The sequence below is a fragment of the Fulmarus glacialis genome, unplaced genomic scaffold, assembly GCF_000690835.1.
Source record: "Fulmarus glacialis isolate BGI_N327 unplaced genomic scaffold, ASM69083v1 scaffold16968, whole genome shotgun sequence".
Taxonomy (NCBI): Eukaryota; Metazoa; Chordata; class Aves; order Procellariiformes; family Procellariidae; genus Fulmarus; species Fulmarus glacialis.
In genome coordinates this window covers 1-26,628 of record NW_009229100.1, presented here as the reverse complement: position 1 = coordinate 26,628, position 26,628 = coordinate 1, and the positions used below count along the sequence as shown (strand labels likewise).

The 26,628-nt window shown below is 38.9% G+C and overlaps 1 protein-coding gene across 1 annotated transcript; it reads left to right on the top strand.

The window, feature by feature from the left end:
* Positions 1–1,083: 1,083 nt before the first annotated feature.
* On the top strand, positions 1,084–19,397 carry LOC104070242 (glutamate dehydrogenase 1, mitochondrial; the record flags this gene model as incomplete). The annotated part of the gene is made up of 12 exons (XM_009583742.1): positions 1,084–1,164; positions 2,006–2,061; positions 2,946–3,009; positions 4,669–4,763; positions 9,284–9,463; positions 11,219–11,356; positions 12,321–12,458; positions 12,591–12,671; positions 13,527–13,650; positions 14,915–15,006; positions 17,324–17,386; positions 18,036–19,397. Coding segments are annotated over 12 exons (1,232 nt in total), but the record flags the coding sequence as incomplete, so codon positions are not given.
* Between the last annotated feature and the right edge of the window lie 7,231 nt (positions 19,398–26,628).

The window sequence follows — 26,628 nt, the reverse complement described above, 5'->3', positions numbered from 1 at the left end:
GTAGAAGCTTGGATAGAAGCTAACATACAGCTGTAGGTTTTTTGGTAGGTGGCTGGGGCCACATGACTTTGGGCACTGTGTTGATCTTAAGTGTCATGTTTAGGCTTCTGTAGTTCTGTATATGTGCCCTGTCAGCTTGGTTAAATATTTTCTACTCTGCAACTCCAGAATAACTTTTAACTTTATGTTCAATCAATGTATTGGACAGCTACAACCCATTTTTTAGAAGACTGGTAAGAGTCAGGCAGCTGACAGATCTCCCTACCTTTGTGTAATCATGTTCCACTCAGTTTTGAACTGCCTTGATGGCTGGGATCACCCATTTTGCATCCAAGCTGCTATCAGACCACAATAATTTGAATTTGCATCTGGACCATGTGTCAGCACACACTTGCAGTTCTGCTGAATGGCTTGGAGCAGGGGATGCAGGTGTGGGCTGGCTTCCATGCGGGTGTGGGACGGATGGCCTGGTCGCACAATCTTGCTGGGGTAGAGTTATTCCATCAAAATGTTTAGAACAAATTTGAATTAGTGGAGTGGCTTGCTGCTTTCTGGTATGTGGCCGTGCCTAGCAGCCAGACCTCTGATGCTACATATGGTTTTGCTGGACCATAGCCAATGTATTGCAAGGCTCATAAGTTAACAGGAGCTTGCATTACTCTAGCAAAGAGATCTTGACTATAGCCCGTACTGATAAGTTACGTTCAGGAATGAAGTTCATCTTGTATATGCAATGAACGAAGTCCAAAGCTAAAGATCTTATGGGATGCTGATGAGCTTTATCAGCCTCTTGAAAACTCTACTCTGAGTTACCTATCAGCTTGGCTCATCTTCCTCCCCAGGGTTGAGTGCTGCTGTTAAACTACTTAATAGTGAACAGCTGAAGTCTTCAATTTCTGCTAAGTAAAAGATAGATATTTAAGTAGGAGAATGGGGGATTGTTCTTTAAGCCTTAAAGCAAATACGTGGATATATTACATACATGCATGTTATAGATGACTGGTCTAGAATTAAGTTTCCCAATTTATAAATACCTGTAAAGTTGTTCAGTGAATTCCTTCTTTTCTCATGTGTCTTTTGCAGGTATTCGTTATAGTTTGGATGTTAGTGTGGATGAAGTGAAAGCCTTAGCATCCCTAATGACATACAAATGTGCTGTGGTTGGTAAGTGATAATTTTTCAAGCAAGGATACAATCTTTAATTTCAATCGGTACTGATGTAATTTACAGAAAAGCATCTAAAGGACTAAATAAGGTTTAGACACTATTCTCTGACTAAAATCTGTAGCAAGATGGGAAAAAATATATAGTGACCAAAATAATAATACATATTCCCTCTGCTGTTACTGTAGATACTTGAATAAAATTACATTTTCATCGAAAAGTCCAAATTCTGCTAGTTACCCCCTCCCGTAAAAGTACTGCTCTTGAACTCAAATCGAAGTATGACAAACTTAAATTAGGAGGGGGCTAATTTTAGGGGGAACAGATGGAGGCTGTAAAGGATTCAGGCAGGGGGGCTGTGGAGAGAGAAGGATAAAATTCCTTTATGGGTCATAAAGAAGTATAATTCATACGTGGCTGCTAAATTGTGGGGGAGTTTGGAGAGAATCTGCACATTATGTATAAGAAAACAAAATACTTCTTAATGTATGTAGAGACACTTCACTTAGGACTTCCAAAGTAAAATTTTTTGAGCTAAACCAGTAAAGTATAAACTGTAAAACTTACTGTTTCTACAAGTGCCAAGTACAAAAGCTTGAAGCATAGAAAATTTAAATCATGAGCTTCTGAATTTCAAAGACCATTTTCAAGCTGCCCTCGAAAGATTTCCCATTTTTATAGGAGTAACTAGATGAGATTATAGCTTACGCTTGTGAAGCCCTGAATGTGGCAAAACCAAATTCACCACTAAAATCAAAGATATAATTCTTCACACATATTACTGATGTGTTCTGCCTTTATTGTTGAAAAAGTAAAATGATTTTCCTTTGCATTCTTGTAGATGTGCCATTTGGTGGGGCAAAGGCTGGTGTCAAGATCAATCCCAAGAACTACACAGTAAGCTTAATCATAGATAAAAATTCGGTTACCTGCAGTACTGAAGCCAGCCAGTTATAAAAGCTCTTCTAAGGGCATTACTGACCACTTAAAACTTCCTGCCACTTCTGCCTCTGTAAAGGCTGAATTTAGCTTGTGCATGCAGTGGGTAGGAAAAGAATTTTTAAAAGGTATGTGTTTCAGAGGTGGAACACTTCAATTATTTAATTTATTACTTTTTTTCTTAAAGTCAGAAGACTACAAGTAATTTGGAACCTGAAATTTTTTTAAGTTGATACTGTTAATAAAGGCTTAAATTATTCTTAGAAAAAAGTTAATGTGTTTGTTTATTTTGACAAATAGTTTTATGCTCCATTAAACCTTTCTATGCAGTGTTCCAGTGTGAATAATAACTAACTCGGCTTATAAAAAGTTTACTGCAGGCTTGCCTTCTTGCCCTAATTAAAATAACTTGTACAGAAGGGCATACTAGAATACGTAACAGAGAGTCTAAGCTCGAAACTCCTGTAAGAATTTGTGTGAAGTTGTTCTACTCTGTTGATTACACAACCAGCAGGCCGGCTATTGCTGTTGCTGATTATAAATCTCTCACATAGGATATCAGATTTGTTTGCTGGAAATCTCTGCCACAAGCACAGGTGGTTCTTCCTGTGCCACGCTCCCGACTTGTTGTGGATCAGAATGTACGGAAAGAAAGCCGAATGTTTCCTTGTGCTGCCTGAGTACCAAGGGTCTGTTAGGGAGTGGCATATAAATTATATAAATATATGAATCACCCTTTCTTCTAAAAGAAAAGGGCGTCTGTTCATGTTTGGGCATAAGTTCTAGCAAATATTCATAAACACTAATGATTTCTTGTGATATTTATTGCATTTTCTCTACAGGACAATGAATTGGAAAAGATCACAAGAAGGTTTACCATGGAGCTGGCAAAAAAGGGCTTTATTGGTATGTTGTACAATTTTACTACTAAAATTTAGGAATCTGATTTATTGTGCATTGGCAGCGTCCGCTAAGTAGTATCCTTAAATAACTGTATTTTTCAGAGCTGGGTATAGAACTTTCAGCAAAGAGCCACAAAGAATTGAGTCATTGCATCTTAGTGCATTTTAAAGGGAACTGTGTCTTAACTTTTTTTCTGGTGGCTGTTCTGCTATGAAAAGCCACAAAAGCTGAGCTCACAGGATCCGAAGTGAATCACATTTCTCTTAGAGGTAGATTATAAAGTTGTGACCAAGTTTGTTGCAATTTTAAGCTCTAATGTCAGGCTCTTCACTGTTACTGTTTCCTGTAGTCTCAGTTGAGGCTTTTGGCAGATATCTGAGGAAACAGAGGAAGGAAACAGAAGATCCACCCCAGAGAAAGTTGATGGCTTCACCCATGGCAACCACAGGCTGCAAGAGAAGCATAGGCAAGAAGCATAGGTGCCTGTTGTAACAGAACCTCAGCTTCTGTAATGTTAGTAGGTGTTTCAATCAGACTCTCAACCCTGAGTTGTTCTGATAGCTTGCTGTCTGGAGTTTCCATCTGGAAGTCTCCTCTGGAGAAAGCTGAATGTTACTAGCTCGACTTGTAATTAAAAGGGGTATCTTTACCTGGGGGAGGTTCTTACTCAACTGAATAATAAGGCCTGTAACTAGTTAAAGGTCTGTCATGTATTCCTGATGTCTAACTGTCCCTGGGAGTGTATATCCATTTATCTGCATTTTCCTGCTCTTCAGCCAGAGTATTTGTCATCTAAATTAAGCTTCTGTATAAGCACACTTATTGATGTTACATGTGACTAGGAGAATACTGTTCACTATGCCAGCTATAGTGATTGTTAGTTCACTGACAATTAAAATGGTTTGATTAAGTTTTTCTTCCTTTTTGGCTCTATGGTTGGTGCTACACAGCTTTCACAAACCTTTCAAAAATACTTAGGAAAAAAAATGTGTAGAGGCAGAGTTGCATTTAAAATCTTGCTGAGCAAGTCCCTCTGATCTTAAATAGGTTGGGCAAATGCTATTTTTAGTTATCTAGAAAAAACAGACAGAATTTGCTTTTATTACAACAGATGTGTGAAAGTTCTTTCAAAGGTTTATTTCATCACGAAAGATGTAATGTCTCTTCCTTGAAGTGAGGGGTAAAATCAAATGCATGTGCTACAGTGCAATGACTAGGAACAGCCTATCTTCAATTTTTAAACTCACCCAGGAAGAAAAAAGAAATTCTAAAGCAAAAAAAACCCAGTTAACATCATGGTATATAGAAATCATACCTAGAAAGCACCCTTCCTGTTGTTACAGCAATGATCGTCAGAAAAATAAAAATATAAATTTGCTTTTGATGCATTACCTTACTCTGACTTTTTGTTGACAAACTGACCTTCATTTTACCAAATGGCTTATGTGAAAGGTTGGAGTTTTGACAGTATTGTACAAATGTGTGATACGGCATCTAAAACTGAATTGAGTCCAGAAGAATCTGTTGATTGCATAATAAACTGAGGATTAAACAGGAAAACAGTTCTTCTCTGCCAAGCCCTGCACAGTTCCCAAGGGAATAATGGTTAAAGATAACTATTCATGTTTGATCCTTAAAAGCTGTTTTCACTGTTGCCAACAGGGCCTGGCGTTGATGTGCCTGCTCCTGATATGAGCACAGGGGAGAGGGAGATGTCCTGGATTGCCGACACCTATGCCAGTACCATAGGACACTATGTAAGTTTTGAGCAGAGGCTTTGAAGTAGAAAAGCTTTCTTGGTCTTTGCAGAAATCCTTTTATCTAGAAATTTATTACCATGCTGCTTAATCATATAATTTTATTTAATTATGTGGATCTAAAAATATGCTTGCAACTGTAACTGTAAAATATGCTGTAACAACTTAATTGGTGTGAGGTTTTTAGGGTACAGTTAAGGAAAAATAGCTTTAAGGTTAATGCTTTTGTACTAGGCTTAAATTAAGTTTGATACAATACTGATTGCAACTGTTCAGCAAAAAGAAAAGACACTGTTTTTAAAGGTCTCCTACTTAGTCTAAAATTGGTTTCTATTTCTACCATTTCCCTCTGTTTTTCATTAGTACTATAATTATTAATTTAAAGTTGTTAAACAATTAATTTAAAATATTTTGTATAGTCTTAAAGTACTGAAATCTTTCTGTTTCAGACTACTGAATTCACAAGTGTTATTAAATAAATGCTTTGGGTTTGTGCATTCAAGAGACCATATAAATTAAGTTCGCATTATTGGTATAATCTGTAAAAGTATTAAAGTTCTCTGTGGTCCCCTAAAAGTAACAAGTAATCAGTGTAAACTTCAGCAAATTCTCCAAAATGTAAAGCAAAAGGACACTGATACAATTTGTTGCCCAGAAGGGAATAAAAAATTAAGTTTTTAAAAATTAATTTTTAATTATAGCCCTTAATTTGGCCTTTGTCCTTAGGTTGCTGGGATTATTTGTACCTGTTTTGACTGTACCAAAAACATGGCTGTTGACCAAACACTTTTGTTGCATACTTTTGACAGGTTGGACAAAAGAAAAATGTATTACAGACAACTTCTTTCTTAAGGCTCTACTGTCCATCTACCCAAACTGTCTAGCTGCTCTTTCAGACGTTGTTTCTGCTACTCCAGCAGGTCATACTTCGCTAAGGAGTCTTGCCATAGCTTCGTATTAGTGTGTTGCTGTGCTAAGCTATCGCATGTTTGCCTATCCCAGCTACTTTGGAATTGAAGAGACTCTTTCTTTTCACTTTCTGCAGTCCCTTCCAACAGTTCCTCAGAAATAGAGCAGGGTGTACGCCCCCAGTAATAAGGCGTTAGAGCCACCCAACACCTATTTCTCCCTGGCATGTCTGTTCAAGACATGCCTGGCTTTCCTGAGGCAGCCTCTTGGCAGAATACTTGTCTTGTGCTGTCTGATGCCTTTACCAATAGGAGGAGGGGATGGCACAGCTTCTTCTAGATCTGAAATACAGTCTAAGGTATCTTATGGGGGGGAGGCGGGGAAGGAATGCTTGAGGAATAGGCTATGACATGCTGATTAGTTGAGTTAAATCACTTTTACACAGAGCTGTCTGTTAGATAGGGTTATCAGTATAAAACATTACTTGCTTTTTGTTATTCACATATGTAAATGTAAATATTTTATTAAAACTTTAAACCTGATAAAAAACCCCACAAAATTATGACTTCAAAAAGACTTCAGCATGCAGAGTGGCAACTTGCTCCCTCAGTCATAACTTAAAATCCCAACATTGAAGAAAACTACTGCCTCAAAGCATTTTAAGTTTTAACATTTAACTCATTGCACTAAAATGCATATTTCACTGTGATACGACAGTGTTGCTATATTACAACTGACACAGAAGGCTCGTAGCACGTGACCTGCTTTAAGATTTGCTGTATTTGTTAATAGTTCATGTACAGTTTTATACAGAAGCTTCAGGTTTTTTAATAGGTGGAAAACTAAACACTGATAAAGAGAAGATTTTTAAATGGCTGAATTTCTTATTCTTTCCACTTTGTCATCTCAGCTTGTTGTGTAGTCCTACACATACACATGCTTCAATGATAAAAGAAAACAAACCAACAACTACTGAGGATAAAAATAAAATTTGAATTATGCTACAACAGCTTCTTTTATTCCTAGGCCCTCTCTGCATGAAGAATAAAAAAAACCTGAGAGGATTTAGGTACATTTTTCTGAAAAATGAATTAAAGAATTGAAATAAGGAAAAAAATTAAATCAGTTTACTTAATTTTGCTGGGTTGCTTGTTTGTACATGGAAGAGAGAACAGTAGCCATAGTGGAACTTATGAGCTATTTGTGGAGAATGCCCAGATGTAGAGAAGGAAGGTGGGAACTCTGACAAGGCTGCAAAAAGTGGAATAACCTATCAAAACCAGTTTGTAGAGGAGAATGTTTCAGATAACTGTCTGGTTGAGACACCAAGAACAAAAATAAACGTCATTAAGGAACTACCAGATATATAAAAGTGATGGGGGGGGGGAAAGGAGGAAAGGGAACTAAGAAGAGAAAATGACCATTGAACAAAACTGAAACTAACCGTAATTCAGAAAACAGATGGAAGCTACGCGAGGGACTACATTCAATTGAGTGGAAAGATAACTCTTCGGTGAGATATCTGCAGACCTAATGAGTCAGTGTGGTTGTACACAGATGTGTTCAGGGAGCTTGAAGTGGAAAGGAAAAGCCAAATAACAGATATAAACAGATAGGGGAAGTCTGCTTGAAATCTAACATACAGAGCCAGGAAGATGGAGGGACAAGGAGAATATCATTGCAGTGTGGAAAGGGGTTAAGAAACAAGCAAAAGTTCAGTGTCTGAACTTTGCCAGCTAAGTTCATAGACTATTATTACTAATATAGAAGTCTTTGATGCTAGCCATAAGCCATTTTACAAGCTTCTCCTTAAACTCATAGTCTTTCTTTTTGTCCCAAGATGTGTTCAAATTTTTTTTGATTGACTTAAAATGAGAGTTTTTAGGACTTTGACATCGACTGTGGTTTGTATATGTGACTTCAAGAAGACCCGGACCTGCCTTCACCTCATGTTCTGTTTTCTTGCCAAACCATGCAAGTCTTTAATAACTACCATGTTAACTGTTCCAGAAAATCCATCTTAAGTTGCTGGATCACTGAATTATATATGGCTAAAGTTTTTGATTAAATTCATACTTGCCACTCTTCTGTACTTCCTGACACATCCAACTGACTTTTGGGACACGTGAAGGGACTTTAATAAATACATTCTTATGTATGGTGGAAGGCTGTATTTTCTTCAAGTATTTATAAAACATACTTCCTCCTTTGTGAATGCATGAAGGCTAAAACGTAGTTTCAATCTGAAACAGAATGGAAACCTAAAAATACATCAAAATGCCGGGCAAAGTTGTTCCCGGCAAAACACCACCACAGATCTTGTTTATGGTCGATATGCCACCAGAGGGAGCATACAGCTTAAAGAGAGCAATGCAGCTACATTTTGGGAAACTGAATTAGGAATTTTTTGGCAAGCCCAGTATCACTTTTATTGTTTTTAAAGAGAGGTTATCTTTGGCTTTATATGGCTAACTCACTATCATTTTCAAATAATAAATAGTTTTCGTTTCCATTATGGCTCTAGTCATCTCCTGCCGTTCTGCCTCCGCTTACTTTTGTCTGCTCCTTTTCTTCTTCTCACCAAGCATCCTGCGTTCACACCACAGGCATGCAAATGCATTTGGCACAAGTGAGGGAGAGGAGGGAGCCTCCCAGTGAATATGTGGCTGGTGGAATAGAAACCCATCCGGCTGCTGGCAGACTCATTTCAGTGGATTCCCTTTCATCCCTACTCTTTCACTTGTGTTGGATGCCAAGCCACTGTGTGACTGTGCTCCCAGGGTGTGGGAGCATGGGAACCAGTGGTGACAGAAGAGGGACGCCCAAACAGTGTCTGGTTTGGAAGAAGTTTTTTCAAGTTATTAATTTCAGTTTGAAAAATTAACTCTAGTTTTAAATAGTCTATTTTATCTTGGCTAGCTGTCTAGCATATGGAAAAATTAATTTTATTACCACCAAATTAATGATAGAGGCTTGACTGTATATATTGCTTTTCTGAATAAAAGTAGTAAATACTTATCTAACTTTTCCCATATGACCTTTGTAATGTAGATTTTCCTCTGAGATCAACAACAGGAAGGTATTAGGCCTTTATTGTTGTTTCAGAATAACTGAATTTGATATAAAGGAACACTGAACACTGTTTAAAGAGATTAAAAACCAGTCCAAGGATATGTCTGAGCCCTTTAAAAGATTAAAATGTCAGGAATAATGATGGAAATTATGGCTTTAATAGGAGCTAATTTTGAGAAACATCCCTCAAAGCTTTTCGATTTGTCAAAGGTCTGCTCGTTGCTAACAGTGCAACATGGATGCCACCATAATTAATTAACCACAGACTGAAGTTAACATATACACTTAAATACAACAAAAAATTACATAGCCTATCCAATATCGCATTAAGCAACTTTCCTGACATCTACTGCAGTACTTCTGAGAAGGTGTTCACACAAACTGAGAAAGAAAATCATCTTTACAAACTAAGTGTATATAAACTATATCATGTTCTGACTCTTACGATTCCTGTTTTCCCTTATCTCTAAAGTGTACAAAACTACTTCTTCCAGTGTTTGATTAATTCCATAGCTTACAAGTCCTTCACTGTTTTACAGGATATTAACGCACATGCGTGTGTAACTGGTAAACCCATCAGCCAGGGTGGGATCCATGGACGTATATCTGCAACTGGTCGTGGGCTTTTCCATGGAATTGAAAATTTCATCAATGAAGCATCATATATGAGTATGTTAGGAATGACTCCTGGATTTGGGGATAAAACATTTGCTGTTCAGGTAACTTTTTTCCTTCAACTGCAGGGAAAAAGTAGTAAACAAACTTCCAGTAGAGCTGCTTTTAAAAAGAGCTGTAGCAATAAATCCTGTTAGGGTTTTACGACTTCCAAGTTAACCTTTACTCTCAAACTTCAGAAACACTTTTCAAGCAACATAGATGACCTTTATTTTGGACTGTTTTATAAAAACTGAACTTTCGATTGCACTTTACAGGCACAAAGCCAGATCTCCAGTCTTTATAAACATAGGCTGCAAAGAAAAAAAATGAAATACTATTACAGGAGTTCTTTAAACTAAGGCATTGCACACTTTTCAATGAGCTGTTGCACTGTTTCTGCCTACACAAAATTCGTTGCACTGTTTTGTAATAAAAAAATTTAGAGAGAGAAGGAATTGGGAGTGATGTTCTTGTTCCACTATGGAATGAACAGTTGGAAACCAACACCTTATCCTAAATTTGAAGGGTTGAATGTACATTTTTGGTGTTCATAAGACTTCAGGATTTATGTAGTTGAATTTTGAAGGGGTTTGATATTCAGTAATATGCATTATCATTCTTAAAATTTTGAAGAAATAACTTGTTCTGTTCAGCTTTGAACAGTATGTTAAATGGAGGATTTGACGGATTGCTTTGTTTTGTTGTTTTTGGTACCAATGCACTGGTGGTTAGAAATAGCAGAGTAACTTCCAGGTTGTCCCGTAGTTAACCAGCGGTTAAACATCTCTGCCCTGCACAGACCCAGCAGCACGCTCATCTCCCCACACTTTGGCATTTTCATGCCTGGCAGAGAGCTAACCAACAAGCACTTAAGCATAACTTAGACTGAAAATCTGGACGTAAGAATAGCTGAAGATTTTTCTAGGAAAGCAAGGATACAGCATTGCAAAGAGACCTAATGCATGACAAACTGTTGTACTGAAGTTTGCTTCTAATATATAAACAAAAATCCTAAATATAATTGGAGCTATGTTATACAGGAATTTAATATTCAGCTTTTTTCCAGCATAAAATCTTACTACAAACTTTTGACATGGATCCTGTGACTTTTTGGTCTGCCATGTGTGTTCCTTTACTTCCAGAATGTTGGATAATGGCCTGGAATTAGGTTTTCTACACCAGTAAGGATATAAAAAATGCTAATTAAATACAAAATTATTTAAATTTAAATTTAGGCAATCTGTTTTGTACAGGACCACTTCAGAAATGTATTAGAAATTACATAGCTTCCTACTAATTTGTATGTTTTAATGTGAAAAATTAATGATATTCTTGTTTAATGCTTTTCATTGTGGGGTGGGTTTTACACTTGTCAGCCTTCCTTACCCAAATTAAATGAGAATATTTCTTGGACTGCAAATGTTAGTCAAAGCTTTGAATAGTCATACAAAAATCTATTAATCCCTCTAAGACAGTGACAGTTATAAAACAGATACACATAATGTTCCTATGTTGATAAATATCATAATTTTGACACTTTCATAGTAGCATTAACGCTTACCTTCTGCATTTCCAGTATAAAAAATTAGCACAACTATACGTTGCTGGCTACAATGCATAATTTCTACAATGGGATTCAGACTAGAATAGAACACATGGTAGATTTCTTCCATCTTTCCTATACGCATCATCTAATGCCAAGATATGCCAGTAGATGAAGAACTATTTAAAGCTATTCAAAGCTATATAAGCCTTAGCAGTAGTCATCATTTTTGCTGAAGAGTTAACTACTTTTCCCTTTCTCTTTCCACCTTCAGGGATTCGGTAACGTGGGCTTGCATTCTATGAGATACTTGCATCGTTTTGGAGCAAAGTGCGTTGCTGTTGGAGAGTTTAACGGTTCTATCTGGAATCCTGATGGGATTGACCCAAAGGAACTAGAAGATTACAAATTGGTATGAAACTTAGCTGAGCAGAAATAGTTTCATTTTCGTCAGCTTTGCAAGCACACAGGATGACTGCAGACTGGTGTTAATTTGTGATTTTTAAATTATGCTGCGATTAGGACTTACAAAATGGCTTAGGAATGTTGATTCTTTTGGCTTTCTCCTTATCCCACTATGAGTGCAGGTAGTTAACACTAACCGATCTTGTGGTTTTGGCTGTCTCTTTGGTTTATAACATTGTGCTTTTTTTACCCTTTGACCCGACTCTTAGAAAAATGGCAAGGGCTTGCATGTGTGCAGCTAATTACTTTGGTTTCAGAATTGGAGTTCATGATTATTTTGCCTTTCTTATGACTAAACTAGGAAGGTTGTATCAAGGAACCAGGACAAGGAGGTTCCTAAAGGATTCCTGATTGAGAATCACAAGCATATGGACATTTAAGACTTCAAAGTGCACTTTTGCTGCTTCTTACCTATTGGATGTTTCTGAAAAATTGAAAGCCTGTCTGGCGGTGACTTGAATATGTAGTTTATAATGAAAACTGGATATGGTCTTTTTACTTCAGTTTCCAAGTGGAGCAGTCTTGAGGAGACAGTTCACATGCACTAAAATACGACCTCCCACTTACGAGTTTCTAAGAGGCTTTATTGATGTGTCATCTTCTACTTAGGGAGCATTTGAATGTTGTTATCACCCCTTTCTCAAAAGAATGAAATACTCCAGAGCCCAAACGGTTATTAGTGTCTTTGGCCAGAGAGCAGTTATGCCTCAACCATGGCAACTTGGACTCTTACCCAAGCTTTGTAGCTTGATTTTTATGCCTAATCTAAGTAAAGATAGGAATTATGTTATGTGCTGTCTTTCTAGTACTGTTGCTTCTCCCTTCTTTCTCTTTTGAAAATTAGAAGAAGGGAAGGAAGTCAAATGAGTACATACACACTAAAACCACCCTGGTTTGTTTCCTTCAAACAGCAACACGGGACAATCATGGGCTTCCCTAAAGCACAGCCACTTGAGGGCAGTATCCTGGAAACAGACTGTGACATTCTCATCCCTGCTGCCAGCGAGAAGCAGCTCACTAAGGCCAATGCTCACAGGGTTAAAGCAAAAGTAAGTGAGAGAGTTCAAATGCAAACGAAAAGTGGAGAAGGCTTGTTTAAGTATTCTATACTAGTATTCCGTAATTAGCATGGGTGGAAACTAACATACACCTCCGAGTTACTCTGCTGTGATTCCTTTCAGATTATTGCTGAAGGTGCCAATGGGCCCACGACTCCTGAAGCTGACAAAATCTTCTTGGACCGGAATATCATGGTTATCCCTGTAAGGTTCTATTATGATGTTTGATTTTCATCACAAGGGTAATATTTCTGTAAACTGTAGCAAGATGTTTTTTATGGAAGGTTTTTATTAATAGCCATTCATTCTCTTAGAGTGGTTTTTTTTAACAACTGATGTCTGGGAAATGGGTGTCAGTGTTGCTTAAGATTGGTAGTAATTACTTAAAGATCTCACTGCAACTGTAAACAACCAAAGATAACTATTACATGAAGGCTACGTATTCAGAAGAGAGAACAATCCACAATTAGTTCTTAAATCTGTAGTTTTGCATTTTGGAGTATTAGCTGACATTTGCTCAATTAAATAGTCCACTAAGCAAAGGAAGAAGGCAGAGTAAATACACTGGCCAATTTGTTTGTAAACGTTGTGTCTCTGGGTGATGCTGTGACAGAACTGTGTATCATAGATTGTACAGTGTGAATGTTGCCTATAATGATAATTGTAAAGAATAAGACCTATCTAGGTATAATAATATCCTTTTCCCAGAGAAAGGGTGTCCTGATCAAGTGATAACTGCTAGAAAGAGTGGCCTAAAAATACCTAACTTTCTTCATTAAAAACTTGTGCTAAAAAAAAAAGAAAGTGGTCAGTCAAGCACGCCTGAACTTCACGTGTTCTAAAGTCAAGTCCTCTTCTAAATCAGTAGAAGTAATCCCTGCACTGCAGAAGAGGATAAGTGTTGTCATGTAAGAATAACAACTGGATTGTCTCCTGTACTGCAGTTTAAACTGCAGTTTTAATACTTTGTACATAATACTTCTGCTTGCTTTTCCTTAATACAATAGAGCTGTCTTCATCACATGGTCACAATTCAAGACATTTACTATTTCTGTGCAGGATCTTTACCTGAACGCTGGTGGTGTAACAGTGTCCTATTTTGAGTGGCTGAAAAACTTGAACCACGTCAGCTATGGCCGCTTGACTTTTAAATATGAAAGGGATTCAAACTACCACTTGCTCAGTAAGTGTTCAGTTCCGCTTTCGCTTTTTAATTGATAGGTTGGACTAGCAAGCACCAAATGTGGGAGAAATGAAGACAAAACTATTTTAAATTCACCTTAATTTCCCACAAGTCTATTATTGCTGCATACTGAAAGAGTAGGAAAGATTTCATAGGTTAACTGACTTGCAACTCTAATGACAAGTTAAATGCATAGTTTTTCAGTTATCTTTTAATTCATAAAGCGATGCTTTCCTCAGTTTTGTGAAAATACTGCACTCAAAGCACTTATGTGAAATATTTATTACTTCTTAATAAACGTCTTTCAGCTGTACCCTTGGTATTTGAGAAGTATTCAAAGTTCGAGTGGGTAACATTATTCTGCACATACAACTGCAAAGGATTTCTATAAAGGGCAATAATATAATTGGTACAGGAGCTGTAAAAATCTGCTTATGGCTTCCAGCTCCACGTAGGGCCATTCTGTGCTTCCCAGTTTCTGGGCCAGAATACCAATTACTTGGAGAGAAGGAGCTTAATGGAGAAGAACTGCAGGATATTGCTCCATTTTAAACAATACTCTGTAGAAAACATGAGAATCTCAGGACATAGGACTTGATAAAACGTGCATCTGAATGTTTTTTAATATAACCTTTTCTCATAAATTATATGTTTCAAGGTGTTTCTAAAGTGGTTGAGGGTTATGGCAATTCTAATTTAAATCCCTTTCTTAACTTCAAGATTGTGTCATCTGAAATACTCAGTGATGTTGTTTAGGAAAGCTTACTAATTAAATTACAAGAATAAAGATGAAATAAGTATAAATTCAAAATACCAAAGCACTTCTAATGTCTTAACAAAAAAACCCTAAAATTCCACATTGGGCTTTTTTCTTAGCAAGTAGTGTGTATGCAAAGTGCAATCAGAGATAATTGATTGCTTTAATGTCTAATGCTCTCTATGAAGTTAGGAAAGTTAATCCAGATTGGTCTATCAGCTTTATGAGTTTAGCGAAGTGGGATCAGTAAATCCACAGTCGCTTGCCATGTGACTGTACCATAGCAATGTTGCTGCTAATATTGGAGCCATTCACCTACAAAAACAGATAAATCAACATCTTTCCCTTTTCTTAGGAAACAAAAACAAGATGACTGCCTTTGCCCCCAGCCCCTATAGTCTGTATTTCATGCCATTGAATGCTGAAAGTCCTGGGGTCAGCTTCTTTGTTAGGGAGCACATTCCTTTCCTTGTCAGTTATCTTGCCTCTGCTTTTTTTCCTTTCTAGTGTCTGTCCAGGAAAGCTTGGAAAGAAAATTTGGGAAACATGGTGGAACTATTCCAGTTGTGCCTACAGCAGAATTTCAAGATAGGATATCGGTAAGTAGTTGCTGTTAGGTTTTTTTACTGTAACTGTAGCTGTATTCTGATAATATAACTGTAATCTAAATGTTACCATTGTAGCTATTACAGAGGTTTTTGTCCCATGCAAAGCATTAGTGATAGTTAGCCTGATAGCCGAACAAATAAAGCAAGCAAATGATCTGAACAGCTTAGGAATACTGGAAGTAAGCTATTTCTTCTTTTTTTTACTTGAGCCCATGCAAAATGCCTCCAATATTGTTAAAAAGCTACAGTTTTAATACAGATGCATTTTGTATTTGTAACTAGTGTTAGATTGCATGAAACTCCATGCCATTCATGTAGTGGAGTTTTTCAGAGCAACAGACTACCTCCGTTGTTTAGACAAACCATGTGAGGTTTTTTTTTACCAGGGAGGGTTCAGGGAATGATTCTTTTTGCAGGGCAGTAAGGAAAACTTAAAACCCTGTGTTTTTTCCTGATGCTTTTGTGATACTTGGTATTTCCTGTGCTTTACCTGATACTTGGTATTTCTGCTGGCTAACCTGATAAATACGTGGATTCCATAATTTCTTTGAACCCTAGCTATCAAAGTCTACGGAGGTTTTGTAGTGGGAAATACTGCCTCAAACATTACCAAAATTTGTTTTGGAGATCTTGTTGATATAGTTTGCCTAGATTTTCAAACAACTTTCAACAAGATCCCACACCACAGACAGTTTGGTACACTGTTTCTGTAATATAGACAAGAGCTGACTGAAAAATTACAGAATATTCTTCTAAGACTGAATTAATGAGCAAAGAAATGTCAGGTAAAATTCATTATTATCTAATGCGTAGCAATACATGGTGGGGAAATTTTCATATAAAATTGTGGGTTGTGAGCTCATCCATTTGCATTCAAATGGAAGGTCTGGAGGTAATGACAAAATATAAGCTTAGAAATCCATAGCAATCAAAAAGCGAATCCAATGTTAGAGATTGTTCTGAAGGGAAAAGAATAAGACTGACTAATGATGCCACAATATAAACTCAGAGTGTGTCTGCCTTCCGAATACTGCATGCAGTTTAGGTCTCTGTATTTTAAAACACTGTAGATGTGGAGAAAGTTCAGAGAAAGATCACAAGAGTAATCAAAGACATGGAAGCCTCTCATACATGGAACAATGAACCAACCGAGGTCCTATTGGCCTGAAATAGTCCTGGGGTGGAGACAGTAATCTATAGAATGAGTGGTGTGAAAATGGATGGGTAAGGATAGATTGTTCACTGGATGGAAGGGTGAAGGAGAACGAGGTGCTGTCAAACAAAACCAGCGGAGTGAGGAGCAGAATGAAGAACTAGGATGGTTCCTAGCACAGCAGACAGTTAAGAAGTGGAATACCCTGCCAAGGGATGTATGGAAGCTAAAAGAGTTGGTCGGTTTGTTTTTTAACACAAGTTCAGAAGGAGATGGGGCAAATGATTGGGGGAAACGATCCAGTGAGTTGTGAAAAACATTACACTATGCTTCGTCTGGAAGAAATTGAGGGAAATGCATGTAAACTTGGGCCACTGTCAGATGATAGAAATAGACTTTAGACTGATCCAGCATGATGCTAGCATTTTCATAAACGTTAAGCTGAATGAATAGCGTGATAGATAGGTTCTATGGCTTAAAGTAATTGCTGTGATCTCTTAAGCACAAGCCATAGAAACTGGCCTAGTAATTTCTACATCCAGCCCAAATTGGTATTTGAGGAAAAACATGTATTCTGTGAAGCCAGGTCTCAAATTATTAGCGAGTTACAACAGTCAGGATGATGGAACATTAAAGCTGAATTACAATTACTATCTTCAATTATTTATTGTTCTGTGTATTTAAATTTTAATGGGAATAAAGTTATTGTGGAGTTGCTTAGGGCTAAATACAGTGTTGAGGATATGAACTGGGGATCAATGCCCTTCCTAAAACCTGACAGTCTTCAAAGCAATTGGAAGTAGTTTCTATAGGTTATTAATTCTTGGAGCTTTTTTGTTTAATGTTTACTGTGTGTTTTGAAGGCTGAAAACAGTAGTTACAACATCAATAAAAAAATATTAGCATGATGCATCTAGAAGCTAGGCATATAAAAGACTCCAGTGCTTGCATCTGAGGTTTTGGATTTGAATTGACCATAATTAGCTCTTCAAGTAACACAGTAAAAGCGATTTAGTTTCTTACACCAGTTATTAGAAGAAAATGAGAGAGCAAGCTTCGGTAATTATGGGAATCCAATGTGTCATTTTCCCTAATATATGACTACCACCTTTTTGTGTTTTGAATTAAACCCTGATTTTATTCCTGTTGTTGCAGGGTGCGTCTGAGAAAGACATTGTCCACTCTGGGTTGGCTTATACAATGGAGCGTTCTGCCCGGGTAAATATTGCATTAGTAAATGTACTTATAGGAAAAAGAACGTATGTGACTTTGCGACAGTTTTTGAATGTGTGGTACAGAATTTCTTTGCAATTAGAGGAGTAGATAAATAGTCCATGATGAGGGAAGTCACTGTGAGTATGAGGTATTTCTGCTCTGTGCGTGGATGGCCAACTTTAACCGAGTATAGTAAACATCAGAGACTAATACATGAAATCAGGAAGTATTTTCCGGTAGAAGCTGTAGTAATAGAAACTTTTTAATTGTCCTCTTGTACCTGACTAATCTGGGACACATACCTAAGAGTGCTTTACTTTGCCATCAGCAGTTTTCGATTAATCCCTTTATTCAGTATTTTTAATTAGTGGGGCAAAGACTACTTGAGACATCTTGTCTCTCCCTGTATCTGAGGTACACGTGCATCCAAGACCTGAAAAGGGGCAATATAGTAATCTGGGAAAGATTTTCTTCACTTTCAGATCTCAGTTGTAAGGGGAATCAAGAAATTTTGGACTTGATCCTCAAAGGATCTGAGCTCTGATACCAATCTAGCAGCTCTTGTACTCCTAACTTAGATCCTCTAAGCAAAATCTAGTATAGTTCCTATGGAGAAACTTGCAGAAATCATATGTAACCTTTTCTGTTTCAGCAAATCATGCGTACTGCCATGAAGTACAACCTGGGTCTGGACCTGAGAACAGCTGCCTATGTTAATGCAATTGAGAAAGTCTTCAAAGTGTACAATGAGGCTGGCCTGACTTTTACATAAATAGGCCATTACCGCTCCTTGTTGTATCCCATCCCTCTCGCCGTTAATGTACCCTCTTCTTGAAAAAGCTTATCACAAGTTTACATGTAACCACAAAATTTTCTTTTCTTCTGACATTATAGTGGATCCTATTCTCGATTAGTTTCAGTCCAAAACAGTCTTTTTTACAATAAAAATCCATGGATTAGGAAATGGTATACAAGTATGTATCTGAAGATAACAGTTCATCTGCACTTGTGGGGGCCATTCTGGGTATTTTGCCTACAAAACAAAATGGTACATTTTGTGTATGGAAGAGTGGTCTTGCCACCTGAGCCACTTCTCAGACTTCAGATCAGATACTGTACTAGATGAGCACTTAGCTCATTATTACTTCATGCACTTTTGTTTAATGACGTAATTTTTGGCTTTGGCACTTTCAGTAAGGCCTTGTATGATCAATGCTGTGGCATTGTCAAAGGAAGAATGGGCCTCCAGCAGGGATTAACTTTGATAGGAATCTAATTTTTATTTGCAGTAAAGCTTCAGGCCTGATTCTCTTTAGGCAATGTTTTTTCTTTAACTGTGCTGCTGTTATAGGACTACCTTTTATTGCTTGTGCAAGCTAGCTTGACTATCATCATGAAGTATGTAGAGGTGACAGACTAATATTTTTATAACCTGAAACTATCGAGCAACTCTAGTTACGTTTTTAATCAAGTATCTACATAACTATCCTGACTATAGGTTGTTTCCTTTTTTTAAAAAAAGGGATAGTCTGAATTTGGTAAGCAATCATACTTTGGTTTTTTGGAATTCTTTTTCAGTCTTTTCCTTTCAGAGGCTTTCTGAAAATTAGATACTGCCTCAGTGAACAACTAAAGTGAAACTGAACCCAGAAATCATTGGCCAAACTACAGAGGAGCTAGAATGCTGCTATAAACTTAATCCACTGTCTTAACACACACAGCCTTTTGGGTTTTTTTGTCATCAGGAGGTCTTGAAAGTTTTGAATATATTAGAGTACAACAAAATGGACCTCAACACAATATTGGATCAAGCACAGTTTTTAAAGTGTAAGGCTTTTGTCCAGTGGAGTCCCCTTGAAGTGCCAGATGTTATTTATGTAATGAGTATGAATGTTTTTTTTAAAAGACAACTAGTCCCTCCCAGAAACTCATGCTTTTTTTCTAACTACTTTGTAACTGCATGACATAACCTGGAGAGAAGAGCAGTTATTAAAAAAGTTGACCTTTCCAAGCCTACTATGCTGGTGTATTACTGTGTTCTATTTCATTCGACAGCTTTCCGTAGTTACAATCAGTCTGTGAATCTTCACAGCACACTTGTTTATTCATTACATGCCTACTGATAAGATCCTGCCTCTAAGGGGCTCGCTAATACAGATCTCTGTCTCTTCAACTTGCCTGTCAGCAGGGCTGCTAAAGTTGGGTATATTTGGTAAATCATTTCAGGTCTTTACTGGGTCCTCTTAAATTTGTGTGAAGAAGTGTTCTAGTAGTTAGCATGGAGCAATAAACCTGTGAAGCATTTAATTAGTGGCTTACTCCATCATATATGCTGATATCTAGGGTTATAAAAGTACTACAGATCACCTAAGTGCAGTGTATATTTATACTGGCATTTATTTTTTAAAAAAATGAGAATCCTTTGAGCATGAAAGAATTACTGTGATCAAGGTGTGGATCTCTAAACATGAGATCTGTAGCTTGGATCATATTTTTCAGTGTAGTTTTTATGTAAACATATATTAGATAGTAAATTGAGACTAAGATTGTAACAGTTCAACTCTGACAAATTGTAACCTACTTCCACCGAAACTTGGAGGCTAAAACCTCACAAATAAATAGTTGCATTATTGAAAAGAGAAAGAATCTTAAAAGCTGATTTGCATTATCTGGCAGCAAAGTTGTTGAAAGCAAAGTGCAGTAGCAGTGAAGAGACTTGGCTAATTTACTATTTACTATCCCTCCCCCCAGCATTTCCTCTCCTTCTCTCCAGCCAGTAAAGCACCTCTAGTCTGGCTGTGCAGACTTGAAAAATGGGATTTTTTCAGTGTTGGAGTATATGGGAAGCTGGCATAGCTAGCTAACTGGGGTATCTTCTGCCTCCTACACGCTTGGAAGGAAAAAAAACCAAAAGCTGCACAATGCCCGAATTCCCCAATTCATTAGAATCTTAGGTTCTTGTACACCCACACGTTAACACTTCTTTTCCCAGGACGTCTTGAAAGAAAGCAGACCTACCACCAGGTATGATTTTACCAAACCCAGAGATGAGCCCTTAAGGTTGACTGGATTTTGCCTCAGCTAACTTGATTGCGATAGTTACTGACCTCTTGTTAACAGTCAGTGTTTGAGACCTGTGAGGCACGAATCTGGGCATATCCAAAGGCTGATATAAGGAGAACTTGGGGTACTTTAGATCAAAAGTTAAGATTCTCGAGGAGATTGATTCTTGGTGTCTAACTTAAGATTACAGCACATCAGCTGATTCGCCCTTCGGTTGTAGCTAAACACAAGAACCAAACTGTATCAGTGAATCCAGACAACTTGTGATAGATAGCCTGTTCTGAAATGGCCTTGTACGTTAAAGCTACACTGGTGCTGAGCATTGTTGAGCTCAGTCCTAATGTGATCAGACAGTTAAGAAAAAAAAAAAAAAAAAATTGTAGCACATACCTCTCAAGACCTGGCAACAGCAACAGAGAGAAGAAAGTGGTAAAATTTCACACAGTTGCTGTGAGTTAGTGTTGTTTTAGAGGCTTGGGTGCAAAGCAGCTCTAGCCTTTTCCTAGCCCCTAGCCACAGCTGAAGAAAGCACCCACTCTCTGGGATGTAGGTTATAAATATAACTGTACTGGGGTTTTTTACTGTCACTTCAGTTAGGTGTTAGATCAAATTTCTTGGGGAATGCTCCTCTCCTTACATACACATACCCACACCCACATGTTTTATCTTCCAGCTAACAACATTGTCACTGCTCATATTCACTTACATGCCACTAGACATTCACCAAGAAACTTGCTTGGGTGTTTGGCAGGGAGCCAGTCAATACCTGAAGTTAGATTTATGCACAGATTTGAACCTGCTCTGGACCACACCTACTACCTAGAGCAAAACACATCCTTACCATAGCATGTATTTGTAATCTCTCATGCAGTATTAAGTGCTAATTATGTAGATAGTTTTTGTTGAATAGTGGCTCTGAAGCGACACTGAAGCTGCAAGTGAATTTCATAAGGATGACAACTACAATGTTTGGGGTTACATGCCTCTTGCAAACTACTAAACGCAAGAATATCTCTATTATACAGAAGAGCAAGTAGAACAATCATTTTTCATCCCAGCAAAGAACATCTGTTTTCATTGATGGCAACTGTGACCATCAGGAAGAAATGTTGGAGCAATGGTAATTCTTGCTGTGATTTCAAGATGCCAAGTAAGTGACCTCTAAATCACTCTGTTAGTAATTGGTGAGTCTGTAATATCAGATTCCTTACTCATTGCAGTAGCAAGTCATTTCTTCCCTTCTCACTCCAAGTTCATGTGCATGCAGGGTTTTCGTGTTTGGTTTGGTTTTTTTTTTACAGCCCAGACTCGGTCGGTTCTCATTCTTCCAGTTCCTGCTTGATTACTGTCCATCTGTGTGTTTGACAGGAGCCCTGCAAGTGCAGTAGATGACTCCATTGCCATACTGTGTGCTGCATTACACATCAACGCTTTGCTGTGCAGAGCTGTTGAAGCTGTACCCATGATCCAGCTCAGGCGTGTTAAGCAGTTCCGTGGTGAGTTAAGTGCTCTACTGGCAGTAATGCCTTGTTCTGCTGTTAGCATTAGTTTTGAGTATCACAGTGCTCTTTTACAGTGGTTATGTATACCTTAAACACACTTGAGTCGTCATCAGCACAGTATCTAATTGCAATTTCACAGATAAGACCAGAAGTATGAGCACAGTCACAGAGCGCACAGGTGCTTACCTTGTCTTGTAATAGCTGTTTAGGTGCCCAGCTTGTGCGACTCGCACACTCATGCTCGCGACTTGCACTCAGTGACAAAATGGGAGCAAGACCAAATCTCAAGTCCTTGGCTTTACATTGTGCCCACTCCGAGCCATCCCTTAGCTCATAAAAAAAGACAATGTTTGTCTGCATTAATAGCACAGCACAGCTTTAGCTGTCTGCTCTCTGATGTAATCCAATCTTTCCAGACCAGTGATTGTAAATGTTTTTAATATGTGTAACCAAAGAATTCCTAAGGAATACATGCAAGAGAGGTAGAGTATAAGTATTTTCTTTATTTAAGAGTACATGTAGTAGAAACCTGTTTACAAAAATTTCAGTGGTGTTACATTTTTATCTTCATTGTCCAAAGCTTTTGCCCCACGAAGTGGCTTGATTTGCTACATTTTTTACAGCTTTTTCACCGGTTTCAGCAACTTTGTAGACTTCATCAAGAGCTTTTAAAACAGAAAAACAAAGGTAACTGTAGCATCCCTTTCCCACCCGGTGTGGGACAAGGGGCAAGGCAGGGTTGGGGGACCTATCTGGGATTTCACTGACGTGACGTTATTGAAATAAGCAGAAACATTACCATACCTTTCTGACCAGCATCCTTAGCCTGTTCCACTGCTTGCTGCACCGTCTGGCCCACCGTGTTAGCTGGAATTAGGAGAAAAACAAGTGTAAATCAAGCAGTCTTTACCCTTCCCCTAAACTCAGTAATCACATTTTAGAAAGGTTCGCTAAATGTTTCAGGGCTAGAAGATGAAAAGTTATTCTATAAGTATGGACACCCTGGTCTAGTGGAAGAGAGATGCTCTTAGGAATCTGGCTGTAGTTCCCCGCGTTACCATGTGTCTTGGTACGGATGAAGATTATGGAAGTTACCATCTGTGTCACTTACAGTGTCAGGAAACAAACCCTAGTGGAGGATCAGGTGCAATGCAACCTTCCTTTTACTGAGCCTGGCTAGGATCTGCAGAGAGCAGGCATGGGCAGTTTGGTTAGTAAAGATTCTTCCACCAACTGCATACAGTTTGATGCTTGCTGTCTGAAGCAGCACGCTGTAAGAGCAGCACATCAAAGTCTAGTGAATAGTCTAATACTTTCTCTCATAGCTAGAGAAAATTTTATTCTGTAAGAGACCAGCCTAGTTTTAAAGGCATGGAAATGTTCAATAGAGGAGACTTATTGAGATATAAAGAGCAAGAGAAGGTATTGTCTTGAAGTGGAGGAATTGCAGCCTAGAAAATAGTGATAAATATTTGGATGGTGGGCCTCCAATAGCTATGATCAGGGAAGTCTTGCTCACGAGAGTCAAAAAAAGTTTGGGGCAAATGGCCTTCAGCTGAACCTGTATTTGTTTTATTCCCCCTGGCTCCAAATACCATCTTTTAAAAAACATTGGTGTGTTCTGCACAACAGACACTGAAGGGGGGGCTGACTGAGCAAGCCAGATCCTCGTGGACATTGCATGAAGGAGAAATGCAGAGGTGAGGAAGGACATTTAAGTGGACTGGGAGTGTCTAAAACTTCAAAGGTCTCCAGGCTTGGATTGAATGGCTCTGCAACAGTAGTTGTTTCGTTAAGTGTCTTGTAAAAACCAGTTGCCTATTTCACCTTGGGTTTGTAGGACACTTTCTACTGGTTAAAAGATGTGCTAATTATCATCATGCATCATCATTTGCTGCAGTTTCCCAACGTGAATGATGTACACTGCTCATGAGGTATGGTTAAGGAAAACGCTTCCTGTAGCAATCTCGGGTCACAGCCAATTTCATCACTTCTTTTAGGAACCGTGGGGTAGGTGCTAATTTTGGAGACTTGCAAAGCCCAGTCGTGCCACTCTGCACTTAGCAATGGCTCATGGGACTGCGCCTGCGGGGCACATGCAGGCACAACAGAAGTACTTCAGAGACGAGGTAATTAACAGTTGTACAGCCAACAGTTGGACAGTCTTGTTCTAGTTAAAAGCTAGCATAAAATGCCCCTTTGTTTTCACTTAAATGGCGATTTGGAGAGTGCGTCTATTTATAATACTCCCAGGAGTGGGTGCAGTGCTGACACTGATGCGACACGAGTTCAGCATTACATGCTGAGCATTTACTGCCCGTCATCAAGGTACACGCTGATGGCACAGAAGTGGCCAAAGTCAGGCCAGTGCCTGGGGGCTCCCATTGTTATTCCAGGATCCAACTCCAGCTGGAAGGGCTGTGCTGTGGCATAGGACTTGCTGGGAAGATGTGTGCAGGGTGCAGACAAAGAGCTTCAGACCACTGGCATCTGAAGAACTGGTTCAGCTTCAAATGCCTGGGACAGAAGGGGAGGGACTGCTGCTACTATTTAAAAAACTCTGCTCTTAGAGTTTGTTGACTCCTAAACACTTAGTTCAATCAGCTGAACACTGATATTACTGCTCAGCTCCTTCAAGATGACAAATACCACTTCTAAAACATCCACATCAGTCTTCTAGCATAGGAAGCCATAGATAATGTTTCCACAATGTTAAAAAACATGTTAGGAACATCAAAAAACCTCCAGAAATAGGCATTTCTAGGGCTGCTGTACAGCAAAAGCAAAATGAATAAATCTTCATTTGAAAACAAAAATTGATGGTTACCCTCCAATTGCCCATGTCCTGGTGTTTCTCTTTCATGCTTCAGCATAAAAATAGTTGATTTAAGAATCAACTTTGGAAAAGGGGGCAGTGAGTGTGGGATTAGGCATCTTTCATCTTCCTAGCAAACTGAACCAAGGATACACAGCAAATAAGTAGCAGACTTTCCACTTGCTTCATTGGGCACATAACCTGCAAGTAATATTTCTACTGCATTTGAAGTCACAGACAAAATGTCTGGTTTCGAAAGTTTACCTAAATGTCATGTAAAGAAATATGAAACAGTCTCCACTGCTCTTGTATTAAACTAAGCACAAACATTTCAGGAATCGCACCAATGCGGCTCTCTGTGTTAAAGGTTCACTAACAACGGCTCATCTAAGTGGCACGTTATTTAAATTCAGGGCCAATTCTGCAAGCCTCTCCGCAGAAATAAACTTGACCCAGGTGCCCTGAGCCCCTGCAACTACACTTTGGCTTCGATGGGGTAAGTGGCTGCGATACCGGTGGGGCTGGAGCACTGACAGCAGAGCGGAGCTGACAAGTGCCTGTATTTGTGCAGCACTGAGCAGATCAAAGACCTCAGAGCTTCAGGAAACTAATCCACTACGCTATTACAAAACTCATAGTTATCATGGCTGTTCACGTTAGAAGACAAAGCCCTAAATAAATAGCCTTGCCTCCCCTCTCAGCTTTCTGCTGTCCTCTTCCCCCTGCAGTGTGTCGTATAGACAGCCACACAGTAAAAGCCAGAGTGGAAGAAGTTGTGGGAAACCAGTAGTTAATATTGGTCCTTCATTTACTATAGTGTTAGAGGGTTTGGAGGTTGCAGGACATACTGACTGCCCCTCTGAGGACAGCATCTACAGAGTTCATGCCTAAGAGACAGATTTGCTCCCAGCTGCAGGGGTGGGAGCAGGGCACATACTTTAACACCCAAGGCACAGGAGGAGGGAAAGCAGCAATTTGTATTTACCTGCCACCTGTGCAGCGCTTTCAGCTTGTTGCGTGGCTTCCTCAGCAAGCTTCTTCCCAATCCCGAACATGGCTGCGCTTGGTCCTCTCTCCCCGCAGAGGGTGGGTGAGTGAATCCCTGAATTCGGTTCTGTTACAATGTTTGGCAAAGTGCAGCTTTTTATAGACAAAGCAGGACTCCTCCCAGTAGTTACAGGGCAAATGCAAACGGGAACAGGGAAAAGCCATGAGCCCTTGTTGGGTGATTAATATACGAGGCATAAAAGGGTGAAGAGACATTAGTGTTTATTATGTTTTCCTCCCCAGAGGGAGGGCGTGGATTAATCGGCAGAAGTTTTCCATAGCCCAGGAATGAAAGCTTTGTTTTTCCATATTGAAGAGTTGGTAAACAGCGTGCATGCCACAGCTGTCCTGACCGAAGGCTCCCAAGCCAGTGCCGCAGGGGGAGATACAGGCAGGCACAGCCCATCGTGAACCGGGCAGAAAAACATTGCATCGCAAAACACTCAGCTGAAGAATTGCTTAAATCAACTTTGGCATTTCAAAACCTTACATAGAAAAGTATCCAGTTTCAGACGATTCTTGCCCACATTTTTTTTCTCCCCAGTGGGACTTAAAATTCATGGCTATAAAAAGAAATGGGAGGAGCTATCCCTGCTTTTTAAAGTATCTGATGAAACTTTTGTTGGGTTAGTTGAAGCTAATAATTTTGTGGTGTGTCATAATTAATATTTTAACCCCTTGTCTCCAATGCCTGGCTCAGGAGAGGGAAGAGGGAAGAGAGAAGGTTTGTGGCCCTCCCCTCTGTCCCCACAGCGAACACTCGCCGGAGCCAGCGCAGCCTCCAGGCCCTCTGGGGTCAGGCATGGGCCGGCGGGCTG